The 19,051-nt window shown below is 42.8% G+C and overlaps 1 protein-coding gene across 1 annotated transcript; it reads left to right on the top strand.

The window, feature by feature from the left end:
• Positions 1–5,385: 5,385 nt before the first annotated feature.
• On the top strand, positions 5,386–17,876 carry LOC101852481. Its single transcript, XM_005100023.3, has 4 exons — positions 5,386–5,476; positions 10,660–10,935; positions 12,424–12,639; positions 16,472–17,876. The coding sequence occupies exons 1-4, from the start codon at positions 5,450–5,452 to the stop codon at positions 16,682–16,684; spliced, it is 732 nt and encodes a 243-aa protein (XP_005100080.1). The 5' UTR covers positions 5,386–5,449; the 3' UTR covers positions 16,685–17,876.
• Positions 17,877–19,051: the final 1,175 nt, after the last annotated feature.

The raw sequence follows: 19,051 nt of genomic DNA, 5'->3' as shown, positions 1-19,051 counted from the left end.
CAAAAAAAAAGAAAAGAAAAGAAAAGAAATAAATATATAAATAAATGGTACGCCTTGTAGTAGGGTATAAACATTATCAAAACAGACTGATGGGTTCCTTTCACAACTACTGACTGGGTCTGCCTTGTTTTTAAAAAATATTTAAACTAGTCGAGAAACGTGTTAGAAATTTCAAACATAGATTTTTCTTTCATCAGCCACACACAGGTAACCATTATAACTTTCGATAAAAAAAGGGCGAGTTTGAGGCGGGTTTTAAATCATTCAATTTATCTGAGGGTAGATTTGTTTTCTTCAGGAGGGAAATAATTATAAATTATCCGTAGCACGCTTTAAAAAGTGGTGGTACCTTTTCAGACAGAAGAGACACATTAATAGTGATACATGTAGTTGTTTTATTTATAAGATTTGATGTCTGAAAGGCATTTGCGTCTACACGAGGTGTATATAGATTTCTAAGGGGCTGAGGATTAAAATTGATCTGAATTCTTTCTGTAAGACTGGCCTGAACCCACATACTTTCTAAAAATGCTTCGAAAGACGATATAATATTGACGATGCGGAAATGTATCAGTTTTCTGTCGGGTTTTAGAAACTTTGCTTCTAAGGACTCCTCCAAATGCACCAGAAAGTTCGTCTTTTAAAAAATAATTTATTGTTGGAATATTAGAGGAAGAATCCCCTTTTTTTTAAGATAAAAGAATTTGTGGACCAAAATTCTAATATGGTTTTTGAAGTAGTACATTACCTGATCATTTTGCTTCTTAATATGCATAGGCTACGTGTATTTGTTTTGCATTGAGGTGACATTAAAAACTCTTCAAAGTAATTAAATCGGAAAAACACATTTTTCTTCGGTTCATTGAGCAATTGGGGCGTTATACCTTTCATGCTCATGAACATTCGAGCTTTGAAAGTCACCAAACTTTGGCCGCCGTTTTCTCGCTAATTTATACCTCTGGCACCAGGCAAACCCCTTCTGCTTCTAGCTCAAATGTCCTCGATTTCTATCCAAGATAGATTGATATTTCTGTCACCAAAAACAAGACAATTGAACCGGCTTTTTTTTTTTCATGATGTCGATAATTACATATGCCCCATAACTGACGGGCGTCTGGTTCCACCGCGTCGTGACCCATTTTGAAGCTGTCATTAATTAATATTCTTTATTTGTTGTTTGAAAGTGTACATTTCTTCATGTATCTCGGGGTTCGTTGTCCTCCGTAGCCTTTCTAATCACCGGCGTTCTTCTTTGACAGCTTTTATGTCAAAGTTCGTCCATGAACGGAGGGTCGGTCGGTCACCGTCTTTTGTTTTGTAGGGCATATCATCTCTCTAACATCTGCGACAGCGTGGGTGGTGTTTAGTGCCTCTACTTTGTTGTCGGCGTTGTCCTCAATGGCAGAACAGCGCCTGAGAAATCGCTACCTCAGCATTACAAAGTTCTATCTGACATGTTTTGCCGTTTTGAGTTACTAGGACCATAAGGTCAGAAACCTAATGTTCTATATGTGGCCTATCAGAATCGTTAGTTGTTTGGGGTTGTTATCAAGATAATTCTAAGAACTGCATTCGAAAAAGCGTGACATGTGAAACTGGAAATTTTTCAAAACTAGGTACTGAGCAGATAGAACTTTGTAATTCTAAGGTAGCGAGATGCTATCGTCAAAGTTCGAAAGGTCGATGTCGTTAAAGCGGGTACAATTGTTCGTTGTTTCGGTGAAGGATTCTTTACACCGTCGATTTCAAATGACACGATATGGTCGTTTGAAATTGTTTGTTCCGTAGTCGTAGTATCGCTTATAGCATTGATATTTTTGGTCAGTCATAACCCAATGTAAAATTATTATTATTGTGGCCTTTAAAATTGCTATGTGTTGGGCACCCTAGGCTGATGGATTGGTGGATCACCTTGAGAGCCCATAATGTTGGAACTGATAGCCTTAATGCTAGAGTAAAATGGATCCTCAAAACTAAAGTTGAGTCTCTTAAAATGATGGGGCGTTTTTTTTTCTCTCTTAATCTGATCTAGTAAGTCTTGAAATTCACTAATGAAACCATTGTTTCGAAGTTTGTTCTTTCTGTTTAATTGGTGGTGGGTGGTAAATTAGCCTACAAATGAAATTACATTTGTACCTGTATTACCTTCCTGGGCAGCAACGTCATTGCACACCGAACAGGTCCATAAGTGTTCAGCCCCCCCCCCCGCCCCCCCAAAGCACCAAAGCCCGCAGGTATCCATACTAATTGTTCCGGTGGCTGTCTGATTATGGCGACGTCTTTCCTTTCCAGATAATCGTTCCTTTCTTCATTATCCCCTCTCTATCCCCATTTCCCGCATCCTAATGATTGCGTGGTGTTCTGCTGTCTCCCGGTCTTCCTCATCCCGCAACTTTTCCTCCAGGGTTTTCAACACTTCTCCTTTGTCAAATTTCACCTCACCATCAGCCACGGCACTGCCTTCCAGCCTATGAGACTCCTCGTTGCCCTTCACTTCAGAGTGCCCAGGACAGAATATCCACGTGATGGCTCTAAGTGATAAGTGCTGTACTGGGTCCATCCATTCACTCCGAAGCAGCCCTTTGTCAACCCTTTGCAGGATGCTCTGGAAGTCTGTAACAATAATGAGATGGGTAGTTCTTGGTCTTGTATTTTGAAGCCAGCCAAGTGCTCTTGTTACGGCCTCAATCTCCATTTTCAGGCTTGAAGTTGATCTTTCTATGGCCCTTGGCATGGTATGAACCTTTTTGTTCCCACTGTACACCACAAAACCCCACCCACTTCTCTCACCCCTCCTGACCGATCTATCCGTATAGATCACTTGGTCCTCTGGCTTGGAATGCTCCTCAATTAACTGTCGTATGTCATTGTCGTTTATGACAGCAGCACATTCCTGTCTTTCACGACCCATAGTGATGTGAACGTTGGCCAGACTTCTGCTGTCGGGGTTCAGTTCAAACCATCCCACAGTATATTTCATCGATGCCACAAACTTTCCCCAAGGAGTCTTCGGCTTCTGCCATCCATAAGCTGCCCCGTTTGATATAGTTCCCTTTGATGCTGCTTAGGTTGTCATGCTAAGAGTGTCTCGGGTCTCCCAAAGCATTCAAGTACAGCTTTGCCTGTGCCGCCTTATGCCTCACTCTGATGTTGGCCAGGTCAAGGATTTATCTCATACAGACAACATGGTGTCCTTTGTGCAACCCAGAACGGCCCTCATATCTGCTTTCTGTAGCCTACTCTCTCCAACCTGTCTATCTGAGTCTTGGACAGGGAGAGGATGCCCAGACCATAGTCTATGACGGACAGAACCACCGGCTGCATTAGGAGAAAAAGAACTCTCCGTTGAATTCCCGCTGAAGCCAAGGTCTTCACTACATTGATGCCCTTCTGAGCCCTGGCAGCAACATTGTCAATATGTTTTAGAAAGAAAGTGTCCTGTCCTGAGGGATTCAGGTACTTCAACTCATGCTGTCTGTCTATGATTTTACTTGGATTTACTTGGATCCAGAGCTAGAATCAGAGCAGGCGGCACATGTCCATAGCTGCTCATCTCCCCTTTCCAGCGTCCATCTCAGGGTCTTCCTGCTAATTGTCTCCATGAGGAGCTGGTTTGAGACACGCCTGACCACTCCTCGGAGCAAACTTTTTTTCGCTGTGCCCCGCACACACTTTTCTTTTATTGTGCTGAGTGTGTGAGAGTCTGACTCCTCTTGGTTGTGAAGGCTCTCCTTGCATCTGGCGATCACCATTGGTGGGTCGAGCATGATTCGGCCATTGGGTGCTGCTTTGCCGGCAAGTTCATCAGCACGCTCATTTCCGTGCACCTCGGCGTGACCAGGGCAGAATACCCATGTAATTCTTAGGAGGTGGCTATTTGCAATGGAAGCTCTCCAGTCACTGTAGAGCCACCCACTCCTGATTTTTTGTAGGGTGCTCATCGAGTTTGTGACAAACAGGGCATGTTTATACGCTTCCATGCTGATCCATTCCAGCGCCTCTGTTATTGCCTTGACCTCCATTGCCATGATCGACGTAGTGCACTCGTAAGCTCCAGACTGTTCTTTAATTATCCTACCGTCAACTCGAGCACTGAACGCCCATCCAGATTTCTGGCCACGCCTCACTGATCCGTCGGTAAAGACGACAACATCACCCATCACTGAATTTTCCTCTAGGATGGCCACAATTTCCGCATTAGATGCACTTGCTGGCCACTCGCGACACTGTCTGTGAGAAAGTGGCCAAACACAATTGGAGGGGTAGGATCTTTCACAATACCGTTGTTGAGTGAGCACCAGATGACCTGTGCTTTGTCTAGATTGATGACCGAATTGTATTCCTCACACCAATCTGCGACCTTGCTGAGCTTGTCCTGTAGCATCCGTCCAACCGCTAGCCTATCACGACCTTGTCCGTAGACCATCACATCATCTGCAAAGGTTAGGATTCTTCCTGCTCTACCTTTACCGATCCCGGCAATTTTGGATGTATATATATGTTGAACAGAAATAAAATAAAAGCAGGGTACCCCATGACGGAAAACATGCTTTCGCAACACTCAAACGATGCAAATTTCGACAATTCACTTGAGACACATTATTATATTTTTTTTTTCGGTGAATGTTGTATCTTGGGGAGGAGAATAGTTTATAACTAGGTGGAAGTTGGCTATGGTTGCTACGTACATAAAAGTACGGAATATGTTACTGACTTACTTTACTTTATCGGACCTCTTGAGCGTCGAGGGGAGAAAGGGCTTATTATAATTCCTGTCTCTTGCAAGTTTGATGGCCTGGCTGGGTGGGATATTGTATGTTCTCAGGGTATCCTTCCCTCCCTGAATCCAGATATTTTTTGGTCTTCCTCTTGCCTTGTACCCTGATACTTTCCCGTAGTCGGCTTTACTGGCGAGCTGGTTAGGTGCCAAACGTGTGAGATGTCCAAACCACTTGATTGTTTGCCTTCAAATGTAGTGGAGGACAGGGCTTGGTCCCACCTTTTCTCTGATCTTGTTGTTTCTGACCATGTCCCGTCTGGTTTTGTTGACAGCTCTCCTTCATCATCTCATCTCGCTTGTGGTTATCTTACGTTCCAGACTTTTGGTTAGGGTCCATGTCTGGCAGTGGTAGGTCAGTCGAGATGAAGATAGAGTTAGTGAGCTTGGTTTTTGTCTCATTGGGGAGGTTAGGATGTTTAAGGAATGGGGCAAGCAGGTAGCTGACGCTGTTGTTACTGACGATTACTGTGAATCCTTACAAGTGGCAAAAGATCAAGAGAGGCCCATTAAAAGTTGCTGGTTAGAACGAACATGACTGGGTGTTACTTCATTGAAGATTGATAAGTTAAAAGCTAAAGCTGAACGAAATGATCTATTTCTAACAGATATTTTCAACTGCTGATGACTGCCTGCTACTGAGCGTTTCCCTATTGTATAACAAGACGCAAAATGGCGGCGTCCTTGGTCGCGAAGAAGGTAAGGCCGTGAGATTGATAATAAATGGCATCGAATAGTTCCGCCCACCCTTATTGAGTTTCATGGAAGTTTCATCTGTTTTCTTTTGCTAGTCAGTAGTGTTAAGAATGTACGATTAAATCTATAATGCAAGCGATTTGCCCATGTGCCATTGATAACGGCCTTGAATCAGACTCAGCGACACGCGCCAGAAAGGTCGACGAGAGATCTGTCGGCACTGTCGGCGAGTCGCAGTCACAGTCAGACTGGGATGGGATTATGAAGGTTCTCACCCGCTCCCTGGTCCGAACTGGAACAGTACAGAGTATAGATGGGTGCGCATTTTCCATACAGTCAAGTTTGCATCTCCAGATAGATTCTAGATCTAGCACTGGACTAAGGCCACCTCTATTCACCCGGATAGCGCAGGCGAGTCTTTTGGCTATTCTCACTCGGTGGGCGTTCACCGTTATAGCCTAGGCCAACCAGTGAAGCGTTCACCCTGAACCACAGAATTCTACACTGTGATAACCGATTTATAGAATTCTGTGCTGTGAACAGACGTTCTAGATCGATTACTACTGTCAGTGTTAGCCTAAAAGCGTGCAATTTTGTCTGTGTGCAGTGGAGAGAGAGAAAGAGAGAGAGAGAGAGGAGTAGATCTAGATCTAGATCTAGATCTAGTGCGAGAACTTCCGGGCAAAACAAAATGGCGACCCGCGTAGTTCGGCTCGATTCGGAAAGTTAAATAGCCGAAGCATCTTTGTAGACAACCAAATTAATTTAGTTTTCTTTTTTTTAACATCATTTTTTAACTTTGTTTTGGTCAATTTGATCGTCCACACCGATAGACAGTATTCAGAAAGTAGCAATGCCAATCGCCCGCTGCGCCTTGGACCGGAAATCGGCCTCCGCGCAAGGGGTATTTTTTGGGCCGCTCGGAATCAGAAGTGACTCTCTTCTAAGTTTAGTTACGGGAAAACTCCTGGACGAAAATAAATGAAACTCGGCAACCAACCAGAGGAAAGGTTAAACTAACGACATGCCAGCGTACAATCCCGAACGATTACTAGAACCGGAGATATTGCAGTGTTTGTGCAAATTTCCTCTGCGGTTCGAAAACTAAGCGGAGCTGCGGGTTGATCGCCGACCACACAAGCGCCCCACATGTCTTCTTTATTGCTGTAAAATTTCAGATCTCTGCGTTTAGTGGATTTTCCGTACGAACTTAAAATTACCACCCATCCATTGATAAAACACTAGATCTAGAAACTTGATCGCGCATTCCAAACGCGAGGTGCCGGCACGCAAGAGGCGCGTGATCGCTAGGCGGCATGTGATTGGCTGCCTATAACCAAATGGGTCACCGATGACTACATCGCAGGTTTTCCCGATAGCGCTTTACTGAGTTTTAGAAGGGGTGATCGCGTCGCGGTAAAAACGATGTCACGCAATTCAACAAATTTCACGCAAATATCAGTCTTTAAGATCCAAAGTAATGAAGACATCGAAAAAGTGATAGCAGAACTAGATTCGGCACTAAAAATCACATGGAGATGCCAAGTTTCATTCATGTGCTCCAATTCATTACTGACTTATGAAGTTTTTCCTCAAAATACATCAAAACATGTCCCACATTTTGGCGATTTTTTCCTATATGAAGGTCCTCCAACATTTTGCAAACAAAAATCCCAATAACTTTTTAATTTATCAATGGATTTTTAAAATTTAAAAACCATAGTTCTTAGAATTTACTCTATTTTCATTTAAGCCCATTTTAAAGCAATTTGGATGAAAATTTAATTTTTCATTGTCATTGCTACAGAAAGAGACAGAGAGAGAGGGGAGGAGTAGATCTTGCGAGAACTTCCGGGCAAAACAAAATGGCGACCCGCGTAGTTCGTCTCGATTCGAAAAGTGAAATAGCCATAGCATCTTTAAAGACGATCTAATTAGCTTACTTTTGTGCTATAACGTAATTTTTTATTGGCTTTTATCAATTTGATTATCCACACCGATAGACAGTATTCCAAAATGAGGAAAAACAGGTCTTGTTTCACACCGGGTGAGAATAGCCTACGCTGGCAAGTCTCAACGGGGGTGAGAGGTAGATCGTATTTTTATTCTCACCCCGGGTGAGAATAGCCACTTCCCTGGACTAATTATAACGAAGTGACTATTTCTCCGAACGGTTTCCGGCTTCCGGTCTCGTGATCTTTTGCCTATTTATTGTGAGAGTTCGGCGCCAACTTTCATTCTGCCTCTGGTCTGGGAAGGAACACCGCATGGCAAACCCGTCTACAGTAACAGATAACCTACTGTAACACCCACCACACATCCACCACCATCATGCACATGTACACACTCAAACTTATACACACACTAACTAAACATGATCAGTGGGCAACTTTTGAACGTATGACGAGCTGAGCTGTGGATGGAGAGACAGTGTGAGTGACAGAGCAGGTAAAAGGAAGAAGGTACGAGTGTATCCACAGGCGACAGCAACTACAAGGCGACGACACCAACCCCCCTGGCCTGGTCCACAGCTCACGAACGAAAGGAATGCGGCTAAGGCAGTATTTTGCTAATATTATTGTCCATGGATCGCAGGGTGCAAGGGAATGAGTGAGATTTTCTTTGTGTGTGCCTGGAGGGAGGGGGTGGGGTGTGAAAGTCATGCGGTCGGAGATGAGCCGCGGGGGAGAACATGTGAATTGAACTTTCTTAAAAATTGACTGAGAGGTTAAAGAATGGTACCAAAATGCTCAATGGATATAGGCCTTTCAAATGGAACTGATAAATTTGGCATACAGCTACTTTGAAAATTTAGTTTGTGGTACCTAATTTAACCATATTTGATGTTTAACAAATAAGGTTTGATATTTTCTCTCGCTCATGGCACGTCAAACATCGTAGGCCTACCGGCGTACGTAGCGAATAATACTCGTTTCGAACCAAAAGTAATCCAAATAGATCTTTAAATTTAAAGCGCTCGATGGAGCAAAAACTCATACTCCATAGTAATCGTTTTTAGGCCAAATCCAGACTATCCCCCGAAAATTCCTATGTCGACCACCAAATACTTGTTCACCCGTCTGGATACAGCCCACGGATCTTGAGTCGAATACCTGTATATATGTGTTAGACGAATTCATTATGACCAACTGTACAATGGCAATTAAAAAGATAATTTTTTGTCCTTGTAAATTTGCCCAACCATATCTCCAGCAAACAAGTCACCATTGGTACATATTACACATTGTACAAAGCACACACTTGGCAGCTGTGCATTGATAATAAATTCCATTTTTAAAAATAGCTGCAAGCTATCTCTCCGCTGATCTGCTCCCTCCCTGTTCATCCCACTTCCCCATCTGTGTCTTGCAGAGTTCAGGCACCATGCATTTTACCAAATTTAAGTAGGTTTTGGTCTTGCAGAAACATCTAGTCATCACAGAATCATTTTCCTTGACATTGGACACTTGCTGCTACAGTTTAGTTTGCACACATAGCGAAAAACTCACATAGTGAACAGGTTTTAAGGTACATGTAGATGGGGGGTGGCAGTTTAAAGGGGAATTACATGTAGTATGTTTATAAAAGTGTTTCTTTTCGTACATCAGCACAAGTTGGAAATGTAATCGGGATAGGGGAGGGGGCAGTATAACAGGGTTTGAGATTATATATATAATATAATTTAAGAATTTAAATACAAGTGGACAGAGCTGTTTTTGCTTTTAACTGCTTGTTCTTCAGAAGCAACAAGAGTTAATACAGTGGAATCCTGTTATAACGAGAGGGAGGGGACCAGTGCAAAATGTCCGTTATAGCAGGATTCTCGCTATAAGGGATCCAGTGATAAATTCAGGGGAAACAGTAAAGTAGGCCTAATTTATGAGTTTGATGTTCAGTTTAATTCCTTTTGTTATATCCCCTGATAATGATTTTGTTTCAACTTGACCTCTAGGTCTGACTTGATTAAAAATCGAATCAGGTTTCTTTCTCTAGCGCTAGCGATGTGGACTGACAGCTTGGTATTGGCGATCAGAAAGAAAGGGCTCTGGGCTAACTCGCCCGCTGTGTTCCCCCCCCCCTCCCCCCTCACCACACCCTGTGGTGCATTCCGTCTGCTTGCGCCAGTCACACATTCGCTCCATCCATCACATTGCTGGGACCTCTCCATCCCTGCATAGGAGAAGTGAGAGGCATGGTAGGCCTTGATAATCTAAACTAGGCTTACGCTGGACTATCATGCGATGCGTTCTGCTTGTCTGCGCATGCCACACCCTTCCTACTCATTCGCTCTGGCCTTAATTATTGACACACGTGGGCTCTCCCATTCTTTGTTTCGCTAGATCACCAACAAGTTTCTCAACTGGCGAGGTTTTATATTATGTATAATTGGCCTATGCACTGTGCGCAGCAGCAGCAATATTCCGCTATAACCGACTCGCATGTTTGTTTGACAGCGCTATAGCAGTATTTTATTTACAGGGGTAAAGAATAGGAAAAAAACAGGGTTTTCGATTAGTGTCTTTATAACAGACTTCTCGTTTTTTCCGGACTCTTTATAAGTGGACTCCACTGTAGTGATAAAAATAATAACAAACAGCCTTTTGTATAGCACATGTCCCCACTCATCAGTAAGCCTTATGCGCTTTTCAATCTGTATTATTACCCTAGTGGACCTGAGAACACAAAAAAATATTCTAGGCTTCCTGGGTATCCTAAGTGCAAGCAGCCGATTCAGCATTCAAACACTAATAAACTGACAAGATCTTCCACTGTCTATAGCTGGGTACCATTCCAGTCTGGGTAAACTGGTAAAGGGAGAAAAATTTGCTTAAAAAGTGCCCTCCCAAGGACACAACTTTGGGCCCTTAACAGGGTTTGAACTTACAACTGAGTCAAACAGCCCAAACACTAGACCACTGGCGCTGCATGGTAATATTTATGGTAAGACTACGGTGAAGATGAATTCTCGTCTTAAATGATTAAGAATTGTTATGTCAAAATGTAAGGATTTATGCAGATGTTCTTAAATTGACCACTATGTATTGGTGGAAGAACCGAACTTAAAATTTTGTGAGGGAAGAGTTGTTGATTTTACTGGGTGACCATTACAAGTAGTCATGTTGCCAGTTAGTCTCCGTGTCTTATAAGAAATAAATAAAAGTGAATTTTTTTCCCCTCGTCCCCAGCTGTTTTCTCTTCTGAAGACCCAGACCCCAGTCCAGGTGATATCGGTGCGGACAGCCAAGAGAGGTATACGGAACAAGAGACGGAGGCCAGTCCAGTCATGGTTTGACCCTGCAGATAAATCATGGGCCGAGCCCATCCTCAAACACCAACAGGCCAAAGCCTCACAGCCAGAGCCAGAGCCCTCCATGCTACACATGGTCTACCGAGTCAAGGACCACTACACACGACCCTACTGGGAGAAGGACGTATTGAAGGAATTGGAACTTTTTGACAAGGTGCACAGACACTTTCTTCATTCGAGGCATACATGTTTCTTACGCGCCCATTTAATCCTTAAGCACACTCTGCCTTCTCCCCCCCCCTTCTTAGCTACACACATGATTCGAGGCCACAGGACCTTTGCACCTAAGCTCTCTTGGTTCACTGCCTTACACTGAGGCATGTGCTCTTGTCCATTGGGTTAAAATTTGCTGAAGAGAATTGTTCTGTAATCTGTATTTTAACAAGTTTTGCAAAGTAAATTTTCGAAATTGTCCAAGACAGCCACCCATTGTTGAGGGGAAAAGTAGTTGTCTTAGACTGGCGGACGTCGCAGACTATGTCATTATAATAAAGAGAAAAATAATGCAAAGGGAGTAGTTAGAAGTTGTCATTTGTATAGGTGATTGTTTGGGACAGGTTGCCGTTAAAATCAGGTTCAACTGTTCCTATACAGAAAGAGGGAGAGAGAGGTGGTCCATAAACCGAATGTTGTTTGGTGTCATGATATTTTTCTTGCACCCTCGCATACAGTGGAAACCTGATATAACAGGGATGGTGGGAGTAGAGAAAATGTCCTGTTATATCCGATCCCTGTTAAATCAGAAATGCAAGGAAAGTAAGCATTTGTGGACTAATCCAGCTGTACTTTTTCATGGGTAGTTGCCCTTGCCACAAGTACCCACGAACAGGGGTTTTGGCACCGTCTTTCTCCTTGCCTCATTAAACCACACCAGAAGAGCTTGGTCCACAGCATCTGCATCGGGCAGTCTCATCTTCTTTCGATCCAGAGCAAACTTTCCATTGGAATGTGCTGCCACTATCTTCTCTCTATCCTTGATAATGGTGTGAATCGACCCTTGTGGAATGTCGAACTGACGACAAATCTCTGCCAGTGGAGCTTGCTTTTTGTCAACAGCCTGGATTATTTCGTATTTTTTGTCAATTGAAAGGCATTTTCCCTTGCGTTTGACATCGTTGGTCACACATTACGCGTGCGTGTTGCTAGGTTTCAAGCTAGATCAAGGTCTGCAGCACACCGCAGCCCTCTCTCGTTTCACCCGCTGCGTGTGCTTGCAATGACATGGCTTGCATGGGCTTGCTCCATCACTGCGTTACTCTCTCTCTCTCTCTCTCTCTCTCTCTCTCTCTCTCTCTCTCTCTCTCTCCCTCCCTCCCTCCCTCCCTCTCTCTCTCTCTCTCTCTCTCTCTCTCTCTTTCTCTCTTTCTCTTTCTCTTACTTTTTACACATTGTTAACGAGCCTTTGTCCCTGCTATAACCGGTTGGGCTCCGAAGAGGCCCTGTTATTGCCGATAACTTTTAATAGAGACAAAGAGTAGGAAAAAACGGGGATTTTAAAAATCCCTGTTATTACCGGATCCCTGTTATTACCGGGCCTGTTATATATGGTTTCCACTGTACTTAAAATAATTTTGGGCTCAGAAAGTTATGTAGCTATATTCTATATATTTTATCTTGACATTTTGTGTTCCCTGTTCCCCAGGCTTACAACCCAGTAGTTTTGAAGAACACGCCTGAGATGAATGAGAAACTGAGCCAGATTAAGCATCTGATACGTATCAAGCCTGTGACCTTTCCCTATGGACTCCCAAAAGAAGAAAGTGACTACAAGCATTGCTACCTCACAGAGAATGGGGAATTTATCGTGAAGCATAAAATCGATGATCAATCGACAGAGGTAGAGCAAGCCTGGGCAGAAGTAAGTTCTTTTCCCTTTTCTTGTCATGATCTTTTGTGAGGCAGCATGGTGGAATCAGGCTCTCGTCGAAATAATCAAACTTGCATTTTTCCGCAGGTTTGTGAATTTTTGTCAAATTTTGGTTTTTTGGCTCGACACCTTTCATGTCCATTAAAGAACTACTTTCTTCATGGAATTTTCTGAAAAACGGTTAAAGGCACAAAAAAATGTAATTTTCAGTTACCACGGACTCTTAAGCTACGGAAATAACTAATCTTTTGCGGCCATTTTCTCACTAATTTTACCTCTGATAACAGGTGACCCCACCTCCGTCATTTGCAAATATTTCGATTTGTATTCTAGATAAATGGATATTTTTTTTCATCCAAAAAAAGACAAGTGAACAAGCTTTACAATGATACTAATAACTCTATATGCTTAAAAATTGACGAGATCCTGATTCCACCACGTTGCCTCACATTTGTGCTGTATGTTTTACTTTGAAAGTGCAAAAGTTACTTCCCTTTTCTTCATCTTGAAAGGGAAGAGGGCAGGGATGCCAAACAGTACGATTTTACGTATTTTAGTACGATTTTTTGCCGAAAATGCGCGAATACGACTTTTCATGAAAAAATACGCATCCTGGAATGCGAAAAATGCGAGATTCAGCTTGGGCGAGTACACCTAATTACAGGTATCTCAAGTCCCATCTTTTGTCAAAATAGTCGCTGTATCACGGAACTGGAATATTTGAAAACCAAGTGCGATAAGGTCAGTAAGTTCAGTTTTGCCGGTCGCGAATGTGATATTATATTCATTCAGCTTTTCCCTGTCCGAGAGTATGTTTCACACGAACAGGCGGCTATGGCGGAAGTGTATGTGACGCCGAGGCTCGATCGAGAAAATCAAGATCTACTTTCGCTTTCGTTACCACCGAGAAGTTTGCCATCGGTAGTCTGATAAAGCAACATTTGTGACAGGCAGGTTGTGCAGTATAAACGCTGTGTCGCCGTGCAAATAAAATTTTATCAATACTCCGACTCGTCTCTGTGCTGTCACTTGTGGGAAAAAAAGAAAAGAAAATACAAGCGTCGTCCGATTTTTAAATTGTTTAGCTCGCCATCGTGACCGGTCAGTGACCCTGCGCGCATTCGCATCTTAAAAATACGACATCGTGTGAGCAAAGGCCATCTTTGGTGGGAGTAACGGCATTGCGAATTATAGGACTATGGAATAGAGGTGGGGGGTGGATTATTGATTTTTTTTAAAAAGATACACTGGGGGGGGGGGGGGGGGGGTGTGAAGGCAACACCGGAGGACAAAAACTTGGAAGCAATTTCAATATTTTGATTAGGCGCCTCCCCAAAGCCCCCTTGGGGGATTCCCGGGGGGGAAACCGGGCAACTTCAAATTTGTGAGGCCCTTGTTATTGAAATAAAGTGTTCACGTTTCATTGGATGGGTGATAGTAAATTATACCTACAGTGTATGTTGTAGCTTTCTGTTCAAGACTGGCAGATTTTAGGGGTACTGCATCTTGCCCTTCCACGGTTGTTACAACTTTCACAGTGCGAGGGGTCTACTTGAGCCTTTCAAGTTATTGCTCTTCTCTGAGTTTGACCCATAATTTTAGTCTGTCAGTTCATAACATGAATCATGACACCCAGACTGGTCCTTGATAGTCGAAATTCTTGTTCTAGGCCCTTCCGAAGCCCCAAGGCGAAAAAAAAGAAAAAAAAGGGGGGGACAAATTATACATGTAATAGACTGAAATACTTTAGTCAAACAAGACCCCTGTCCCCCCGTGCGCTCTCCTGGTGGTGGAGGGATACGGTATAATTGGACCGGGGTTGCTCCCCCTCCGGGTGTGGGGACTGGGATTTTTTTCCAGGAAAATGCCTCGCACTCTGGAGAAATAATCAAGTGGTCGGTCGGTCATGGGAAATACACATTTTCCTGCAAGTTCACAATTTTTTAATTTTCAAAAATCAAATTCGTTTTCGGGGGGGGAAACCCCCAAGGGGGGGGACCCTTAAATAACACGTGATGTTACATGGATAGGAAAAGAAGGGGAAATGTCGCCCCCAGTTTAAGACTGCCCCCCCCCCCCCCCCCCCAAACTTTGAATACTTTTGACTCGAAAGGGAAAGTACTTGGAATAGTAATAGTAATAGATGGAAAAATCTCATAAGCCAAAGTTCTTGCCCTCTTTTATTATTTATACATTGTACCCCAGTTTGTTCATATGGAAGGGTTCCCTACCTGGGGTGCATGAATCTCTGCGGGTGTGTGAGTCTATCCCAGGGGGTTTGTGAGACATTTATGAAAGTCAGAGCTTTTTGTTGAAATAAAATCTGATCTTATCTCCAAGGGGGTTAGTGGAGACCTCTGACATCCATAGAGGGAGCTTGGGTATGGTCCTGGAAACAGTGGTCTAGTGTTTTGACCTTGCCTTGTTTTAATACAGTGCTTGCCAGTCTAGGCTATATTGCCCACAAGAGGGTGATTTGGTAATTATCTGGTCCTCACACTGGAAGTGACAGGATATTATTTTATGCCCGGCTTGAAGATGCATGTTGGTGGATGATGTGAACCTTTTACCCTCTTAAAGGTGAGAAAAATTGGTGCTGGCTTTGAAAAGGTTGACAAGCACTGTCTAATGTTTCTACCTTGTGTTGCTCTAGTGTACTTTTACTGTTTCCATGTTGATATCATCTCTACCTGTTCAGTCCTGTTATTACATCATCCTGTTACGGTATCTTGGTGGAGTAGGCTGCCTGTGTCCTGCCTATGAAATTACAGTAGCCTCCGTCTAAGATCCCACTGCTTACTATCCCGGTTCGCTTAAGATCCTGCTGTTTTAAGTTTTTTTAACTATACAAAAGTCACCCCTAAGATCCCGCTCTGATTGGCTCTGAAGGTCTACATTCGGCTAAGATCCCGCTTTTCAGATCATAGTTTGCGGAACAAAAACATGGGCGGGCACAGCCGATCAACCAAGAGCGAAAGAGTTGAGATTAACAAACTGTCCGTCGCGTCAAAGATCAGCCACTATCGAGAATGTGATCACATACACGTAAAACTCAATGAAGCGATACAATGTTTGCCCCTGGCGTGATCACACCAGGATGTGAACTGACCGACATGTTTGTTTTCTCCACGCATCGCACTCACACCTGAGCTCTCCCCCCTAAACTTACACCACTCTTTGGGTGGGTAAGGCCTACACGTTTGTTCCAGGCAGGATCACATCGAACTGTGAACTCTTCCCTTACCATTGCAGCAGTTGTCTCTGCTCCCGAATTTGCGAGACAGACTGAATTTTAATTGTGGTGTGTTCACAACGTAATGGTGTGTAACGACAAAGGCGGTTGGGGGGAGGGGGGGGAACTCGGTCAGAGATGGAAAGTTATAAATTTCGACAGGTAAAGGGGAGGATCAACTGGATAAGCGTAGATCTTGAGGCTCATGATAGGATAGGATAATAAGTGAAAATGGCACGCCTCATGCCACTATGCACCGTGATAGGTCATCAAGGTTAACCACTCTTTGCTCGCCATATGCCATAAACCCACCTAGGGGTCAGGTCAGTTTATTTTAGAGTGGAGGGAGACTGTTTTAATGATTGTGAGCCTTAACATGGGTCGCTATAGATTCTTCCCTGGGTTCGTCGGTTAAGATCCTGGTTTGCCTAAGATCCTGCTTTTCCTTGCTCCCGAGCACCAGGATCTTAGGTGGAGACTACTGTACCTGTTTTATGTCTTGAAGGATTTAACACTGACATAGATTCTTGGCCATAAATGTATGACACATCTCTTGTGTGCTCTCCCCCCAACCACCCCCACCCCCTGCAGGTAAAACTGGTGGAAGAGCGAGGGGAGTCTGAAGACATATGGCGTATGGACCACGCCACCATCAGGAAGGAATGTAACAGAGTCTTACAACTGTACAACCTGAACCAGGAATATTTCCCCGAGCAATACATCTACAGACACAATCAAGATGGGAAGGAAGACCGCTACAAGGGCAACCAAGACATTGGCAATAGGAGGCATGACTGGTACTGAGAGCTGAGGGTGTGGTGGTGTTTTGGTTGATGTATAGTGGAGACTCATACTGAGGTGGGGTCGTGTATTTTTGGTGATGAGTTGTAGAGATTGGTACTAGATCTAAGGATGAAGTGGTTTATTTTGGATGATGTATTGTGAGACTGGTACTGAGGATGAGGTGTTGTGTTTTGGCTGATGTATTGTTTTAGGAGGCATGGACTGAGGGTGTGGTGTTTTGTTTCAGAGACAGATGCTGTATAAGTACCCGGTACTGGAGAGGAGACTGAGACTTTGGATGAGATCGTGTGTTTTGTCTGATGTGTTGTAGAGGAGGCTGGCACTAAGAATGGGGTGGTGTTTTGTAGATTATGTATTGTGAGACTGGTACTGAAGGTGGGATGGTGTGTTTTAGATGTCGAATCATGAGTCTGGTGCTGAAAGTGTGATGGTGTGTTTGGATGACGATTTGTGGAAGAGACTGGGGACTTGGGGTGAGGTGGTGTGTTTTGGGTGATACGTTGTTTACTGAAAGCGCAGTGATTTATTGTTGAGAAGGCATGATGTGTCTGACAAGAAAGGAAGACACCATGACTCTGGTATAGAATGAGAGTTTTGATGTCACAAAGTTGAGTATTATGCAGAGAGTAAACAGTGCGACTTGTGATGAAAATTTTGTGACAAACTTTGGTCTCTGTGTGAACAACTGCAATGTGCGTGAAAGTTCAAAGTGATTGGCATGTCTGTTTTTGTGCTAGTCTTGCATAAAGTTGTTGAAGTTTATTATTATAAATTCCCACAACTGAACTGAATGTACTATTTGAGCTAGGATTTTGTAACAGGAGCTTAATAGTTGAGCTGTGGTCGATGATAATGGTGATGAACTTTGTTGTGGAACAGTTGAGAGGAAAAAGCTGCATGATTATCGGAGGAATGCCACACTGATTGTGCTGGAGAAACGATTCTGCCAGATTGTCTCTTCTCAAGACTCTCAGCTAGATTTTCCCACATCATGATCATCCCTGTTGACATTTTCCATTTTTGTGGACATTTTATGTCAAACTTTTAGCTGTACTGTTAGAAAGGCTAGGACTAAGAGAGGGAGACGGTTGAGGATGGATGAAGGAGTAATTTTTAAAACTTAATATGAATGAAGTCTGTGTCAGTATGCTTTCTTAATGTAATGTTATTGAAATAAAAACATACAAACATTGATCTGCCTCTGATTTTTCCTTGTCTGTTGCGAGGATTTTTGTGTAGTAATACAGATAAACTGGGGGGCTAACTACTGAGAAAGCGCTTTCCCCAGTGTGTTGGCAAAGATGAATTGGGAAGCTGAGATAGCACTTGTTTCTTGTTTGGTCTTTTTTCCCCTACTGTTCCATTCCTTTGTAGCTCTGTTGGTAGTTGGTGTTCCCAGAACAGGGGAGGAATCTGGAGTATAATTGTGGCCGTTTGCCTCAAGGTGTCCTTCTGGGAGAGAGTCTTCACTCAGAAATGTGTGTGTAACTAGTGTAAGAGAGAGAGAGAGAGATATTCCATCAATACGTTGAAATGTTTGTGTGAGAGAGCAAGAGATATTCCATCTAATCTATGCTTAAAAATGAGCTTGTTGGAGAAAAGGGGAGAAATTCCATTGAACTTTAAAATGTGTGCGCTTGTGTGAGTTAGTGAGAGGCAGGAAGAGAGATTTTTCTATCTACTAATCTTTGAAATGTGTGTGTGTGAGAGAAATATTTCATCATGAATTGGAGATTGAGATTTTATGGCTCAAATTCAAGCTTCAAAGTTGGTCCTACTCCTAATTCATTGTAGGGCCTATAGATTAATTTAATTAAGACACAATAATTTCAGAAGTATAAAAAAACAACAAATGTATAATAACTTTATTCAAGGCTTTTACAACACCAAAAGCATGAGTATCAAAAGGCAAAAACAAAACCAACGAACAATAATCAATCATTTTGGTCGAGGAGCATGTTCAATGAGATGTTATTGCAGCAGTGGGAATAGTTTCTCCATGGAAAGAACAGGGTACTCAATTGTGGCCATAACTTACATTTTATTCAAATACAGTGAAACTTGGTTACAACCAACTTGGATTCAAAGAAAACTGACTCAGAAAATGGAGGATTTTCAGGGTTTTTAAAAAATTCATAAAGTCAAATAACTCGTATTCAAAAGAACACTTAAATTAAATTATTATATTAAAAAATATAATAAACGTCAAAAGATAGAACTATCGATGAGTTAGGGAAAATCTAAAATGAAAAAAAACCACATACATTTTTGCTGATCTCCAGAAATGACACTAATGATGAGTTACATGAGATCTATGTAAAAATGTATCAATACAACATACAATTTAAAAATACATGTACAATAAAG

The sequence above is a fragment of the Aplysia californica genome, unplaced genomic scaffold (genome assembly GCF_000002075.1).
Source record: "Aplysia californica isolate F4 #8 unplaced genomic scaffold, AplCal3.0 scaffold00233, whole genome shotgun sequence".
In the NCBI taxonomy this organism is placed as follows: Eukaryota; Metazoa; Mollusca; class Gastropoda; order Aplysiida; family Aplysiidae; genus Aplysia; species Aplysia californica.
This window is presented reverse-complemented; position numbering and strand designations above follow the sequence as displayed.

Coding starts and splice junctions, on each gene's coding strand:
- LOC101852481 (XM_005100023.3), top strand. CDS start 5,450: ATGGCGGCGTCCTTGGTCGCGAAGAAG. Junction 5,477..10,659: donor CGTCCTTGGTCGCGAAGAAG/GTAAGGCCGTGA, acceptor CCTCGTCCCCAG/CTGTTTTCTCTTCTGAAGAC. Junction 10,936..12,423: donor AATTGGAACTTTTTGACAAG/GTGCACAGACAC, acceptor CCTGTTCCCCAG/GCTTACAACCCAGTAGTTTT.